The sequence below is a fragment of the Platichthys flesus genome, chromosome 13 (assembly GCF_949316205.1).
Source record: "Platichthys flesus chromosome 13, fPlaFle2.1, whole genome shotgun sequence".
Lineage (NCBI taxonomy): Eukaryota > Metazoa > Chordata > Actinopteri > Pleuronectiformes > Pleuronectidae > Platichthys > Platichthys flesus.
The window spans coordinates 18848532-18853919 of NC_084957.1; the positions used below are offsets into that span (position 1 = coordinate 18848532).

Consider the following 5388-nt stretch of genomic DNA (forward strand, 5'->3'; position numbering starts at 1 on the left):
GTTGCTCGGGTCTCCAGGTTGAAATGATATAAACAATTGAGTGATATGGATATCCTGCATTTGTTCTTGGGTGTCTTTGCCAAGCAGTGTGTGTGTATAACTCAGTGTCTTGATGACAACAGCATAGAGACTCTATGAAATTGTTATTGAAGTGCCATTAATCCCCCCCACTCGCTCGTCAAAAAATATGGAGAATCTGCGAGGTCAAAACTTTTTTCCGCTTGCAGGAAGTGGGTGTGGCGCAGTAGGCGGGGCATTGCCAGGGCTGATTGGGGCCACTGGTCCCTCAATGATGATGAAACCGTTCCTGACCTACTCTGTCGATACGACGTCGCCAGTTGGACTTTTTCCAAACTTCAACACGGTATGTGATTGTTTGTATCATTGTGTGACATTATGTGTGTGGGTGTGTGTGTGTGTGTGTGTGTGTGAAGGACATTAACAGGACACGTTGACAGGGTGGTGTAGCTCCTGACAGTGATTAATAGCCTTATCACCGTTCAGTGAGTCCTGAGCAGACTGTCGACCTTTGACCTCTGCGTGTTTCTTGCAGATGGACCCAGTGCAGAAGGCCGTCATCAATCACACCTTCGGTGTTACCATGGTGCCCAGAAAGAGACAGGTCATCTCATGTAACGTCTGTCAGCTGAGGTTCAACTCTGATGTAAGTTTGCTTCATTCATCTTCCTCAGTGATCAACTTCCTGTGATGTGACAGAACAACATATAAAACAAAACAACAGCCAAGAGACTTAATTACTACAAATTACATTAAATACAACCAAACAACAACTAAGAGACACAAAACGACTACAAGAAGGCACATAATGACAACATAGAGACCGAATAAAACCACAAAGAGCTCATTATAGACATGATGGTATGCCAGCCCTGCCAGGATCTCCTTTTAATTTAAATGATTTTGAACTGTTTTTCACTTTCGACTGGACAAATGTTTGCAGTTTTTTCTCAGCTAGACTAAACAACTTCCTTGGTCTGTCTCTGCACTTAATGCACAAACATGACGTTTTTTTACTGAAGACGATTTCCCCCAAAATATTCTTATTTTAATTGTTAAACTCAAACGAACTGGGCCTGTGTGACACTTAACACTGCCACAGTGTGTTTTTGCAGGTGTAACCTCTACCCCTCTATGTTTACACTGAGCTGTGTTAAGGACACTAAGCTCCATCACATAACGACTGCTGAGAGGTTAAGAGCTGCTCATGAGTGACGTGCCAATCACACCTGACTAATTTATGAGCTGGTCAAATAATTCATGAGCGAACATTAAAACCGGAATCAGAGGAGGAGAACTTTAACTCAGTTTAATACGCTGAGTAAAAGTTGAGTCATGACACAAGGACACTGATGACCTGGAGGTGTATTTCTGACCCATTGACATGAGAAAACACATTAATGATGCTGTAAATGCACTGACAATGTCATACTCAGATTGCAACCAGTCACCCAGACCACATCATACATTCATGGTCCACACAGGATGAACAGTGACCTGATTAAGGAAAAAAACATATATACATATTCATATATATATATATATATATATATATATATCAATAATTGTGCAGTCAACAGTAAAATGAAATGAAAAGAACAACATAATACCACATCAATAATAAAACATGAAGTTCATTATATGGCCAAGGAGAATAAGATATTTAAAATCTAACAGAATTGTAAAAAAAAAAATTAAAAGGTCAATGGCAGCGTGGACAAAAGAGTTGTTTGTCCTGCATGTTGGCAGAAATTAACCTCTCCTTTCTTGAATTGCCATAAAGTCAATTCTGCAGCCTGTTGTATTTGTAATTTTTTACTTTTGGTTTTACTGTAGTAACTCTCATGTTCACATTAAATGTTCTCCTAACCCAGAATTAACCTTGGTTTTACTTTTCAACTATTCTTATGTCACATATTTTGTATTGATACGTGCTGGTTGTATTTTATTTATTCATTTGTTCATTTTATGATTTATCGTGAGGTGTTCCTTGGTGTCCACAATACAATGTATTATTATGTATTATTAAAACTGCTATAAAATGTTGTTGATCCTTCAGTTTTCACAAAGATCTCGATTGTTGAGAGCATTATATGGACTTTCTCTCAGCACCTACAACTCTGACTGATAATATATTATTATTATTTCTTAAAGGTTCGTTGAGTAAGAGCTAGGTGAAAGGAATATAGGCAGAAACTGAGAATAAAATACGCCCAGTGATGTTCACTCTAGTGTGTTTAATCTAAATTCTACAAACTCTTGTTTTAGATGGCCCCTTTATATTTAAGTTATTTATATTTACATCAGGAGGCTGCCATGTTTTTTTACAGCAACCCAGACTCAACAAACTAAACATATTTTTAGTTTTTATGAGAACTGAAGGCTGCCAAAGGTTTTCTCTCATGTTTGGAAGGTGAGTCTGAGGGGAGGGTTGTTCAGCTGCAACATGCAACTTCACCACGAGAAGTCCCTAAATTCTACACACTGAACCTTTAATAGTATGATCTCTGATTTATTTGGTTGCATCAGTTTTTAAATAATAATTTAAATAATTTAAATAATCCACCTATTATCTGACATTGAGTCTCAGAAACTGGTGGCAGGTAGTGGACAAGAGGACAGGTCATGTTAGCAATAAAGGGAATTTTACAAGAAACATAAAGAAATAAGTCAGAAAAGGAGAGAAGGAAAAAAGCTGTTTCTGTTTGACACTTACAAAGAGAACAGTCTGGAATTCAGACGACAGAAGAATAAAGATCTAAAAGTTACTTGTCTCTCTGTCCGTCAGTCTCAAGCAGAGGCTCATTACAGAGGCAGCCGTCACGCCAAGAAGCTCAAGTCTCAGGAGAACAAGACCAAGACCAAGCTGTCAATCACCGCAGAGACCAATGGGAGCTACTCCAGTCCCGCTGGCCCTGCCCCTCCCGCCTCATTTAACAGCATTACCAATCAGCACACAGGTTGAGTTTATCTGCTGATGAGAATGTCACAACATTTTTATGCTGTGGTGAGTTTGTTCTTTGTTTCACATTATGTTTTTTCATTTTTTCTTCAGAATTCTTATCCAGCCTCACAGACTCCTCGACTCCCCTCAAACCTTTCCTCCTCCTCCCCTCTTCCTGCTCTCCTCCCTCCTCCTCCTCGCCCTCGTCCAGTAGAGCAAGCAGTGAGCCTCCTCCCTCCAGTCCACCCTCCGCTCTACCTGCTCCGGCCCTCTCTTTCTCGTCCTCCACCTCTTCTGCTTCCTCCAAAGCTTCCCCTCCTCTGCCTCCTCCAGCTCCTGTCACCTCGTCTTTGTCCCATGCTCCTCTTACTCCTCCTTCCTCCCAGGATGCACCTCTCCCTGCTGAATCTGAGGAGGAGAAGGCAAAGAAGCTGCTTTACTGCTCCCTTTGCAAAGTGGCTGTCAACTCTCTGTCTCAGTTGGAGGCTCATAACTTAGGTGAGGTGGATGGGGGTGATGTACAGGAAGCCAACTGGGTCATATTGTATGTATCTCATTTGATAAAATCTGGTTTCTGTGCTTCTTTTGCTTCCAGGTTCAAAGCACAAGACGATGCTGGAGGCCCGGAGCGGCGCAGGGCCGATCAAGGCCTTCCCTCGTCCCGGAGCAAAGCTGAAGAACGGCATCAGCTTGGGATTGAAAGGCTCAGGCCTGCAGAACAAAACCTTCCACTGTCAGATCTGTGACGTCCACGTCAACTCTGAGATCCAACTCAAACAGGTGGAAACTCACATCGGGCACGAACAGTGCCGGAAGTTGTCATCAATCTACTGTTATTACCTATAGTGTACTTGATAGTTTGTCAGCAGGATTACACTTAAAGCCCTCGTTTAATATATGACTCCTTCAGGGGGAAGAGAAAAAAAAACATGATATAGAATGTGGTCAAAAGATTTGATCTGTCACTGGACAATTTGATAATATTAGCTATTTTCTACCATGTTTTCCTACATCAGTCTGACAGTGTTTCTTTCTGTTTTGTTGCAGCACATCTCCAGCAGGAGGCACAAAGACCGAGTGGCAGGAAAACCCAGCAAACCCAAATACAGCCCTTACAACAAACAGCAGAGAAACACTCTCACAGTGAGTGTCTCTCTACCACTCTCTCACAATCAAATTCACATGTCTTTAACATATTTAAGTACAGTATTGTGTACAAGCAGATGTGAAACATTATCAATAATTCAATCAACCCTATTGGTCAGTAATAAATCAATAACTGTTACAATAACTATAATTTCCTCTCCTTGTTTCCTTTACTTGTCTGTCCTCTCCTCACCCCTTCTGCTCTCTTTTCTCCTTGTTTCTTTTGTTCTCTTTCCCTCTCTCCTCTCTCCTCTCTCATCTCCTCTCTCCTCCTCAGAATGAGTTAGTGAAGCCCTCCCTCTCTCCTTCCTTCCTCTCCACAACCTTCGCTCCTCCGCCCTCCACCCTCACCACCTCCATCTCACTCGCTCCCTCCTCTCTCTCATCCTGTCCCCTCCTCACGCCTGCCTCCTCACCCCTCACCCCGACTATCTCTCTCCACCCTCGCCTTTCGGCCTCCTCGTCCCTCTTCACCGCCTCCTTCCTGCGTCCGGCCCCTGGACCAATGAGAGCGGGCCAAGGGTCAATTCTCTTCACGCCATACTGACAACAGAGGTGGCGGTGGGGAGTCGAATCAGCTACCTTTGACCTCTGAAATCCATTTTTTGGGGAGCTACAGGGGCAGAAGAGGCCATATGAGACGTTGACAATGTCCTTGCAGCTGCAGGGATTCAAACCTGCAACCTTCTTCCCTAACTGAGGCTTCACAAAAGACACAGGGACAAAACATCCTCCTGGATCAGACGTCTTTCTCACTAATGCAACCTGTGTCTCTATCTTCACACTAACGAGAAAACCTTGACTGGAAAAATGTCTGAATTTCACACATTTTGTTGAAAGCAATAAGTTATCCTGGAAACCTGCAGCTCATTTGTTGATATCGTGATGCTGGACGTCCATCTCATGGAAAATGTGTTGCAACGGAAAATGTGGTGCAACAGAAAATGTGCTCGTTCCTTTATTTGACCTTGCTAACAAAAAAATGCACTTCATCATTTATGAACGATCAACAGTGTTTGTGGTTTCCTCAATCTGCTGAAAATAAAGTTTCACATTCAGGATTCCACAGAGATCGAAAAACAGGAAGCAGGATATATAATTTAAAAAAAAAATCTCCATGAAAACTGAATCTATAGAACAATGATGTCCATTTGTCCATTTTCTGCTTTTTCAGACCTCAGACACAAATGTATCCTGGACCTAGAACCAGGTTCAGGTGGCAGTGTGTCCTCAGAGATTGAAGATGGGTTGAATCTTTCTGAATTAATCTCATCTGAACT

At 42.2% G+C, this 5388-nt stretch overlaps 1 protein-coding gene across 1 annotated transcript; it reads left to right on the forward strand.

Moving 5' to 3' along the window:
• Window positions 1-228: 228 nt before the first annotated feature.
• znf385b (zinc finger protein 385B) lies at window positions 229-4663 on the forward strand. Its single transcript, XM_062403268.1, has 7 exons — window positions 229-364; window positions 554-664; window positions 2807-2978; window positions 3074-3460; window positions 3558-3742; window positions 4010-4105; window positions 4386-4663. Exons 1-7 carry the CDS (start codon window positions 290-292, stop codon window positions 4653-4655), a joined length of 1296 nt encoding a protein of 431 aa, XP_062259252.1. The 5' UTR covers window positions 229-289; the 3' UTR covers window positions 4656-4663.
• The last annotated feature ends 725 nt before the right edge of the window (window positions 4664-5388 follow it).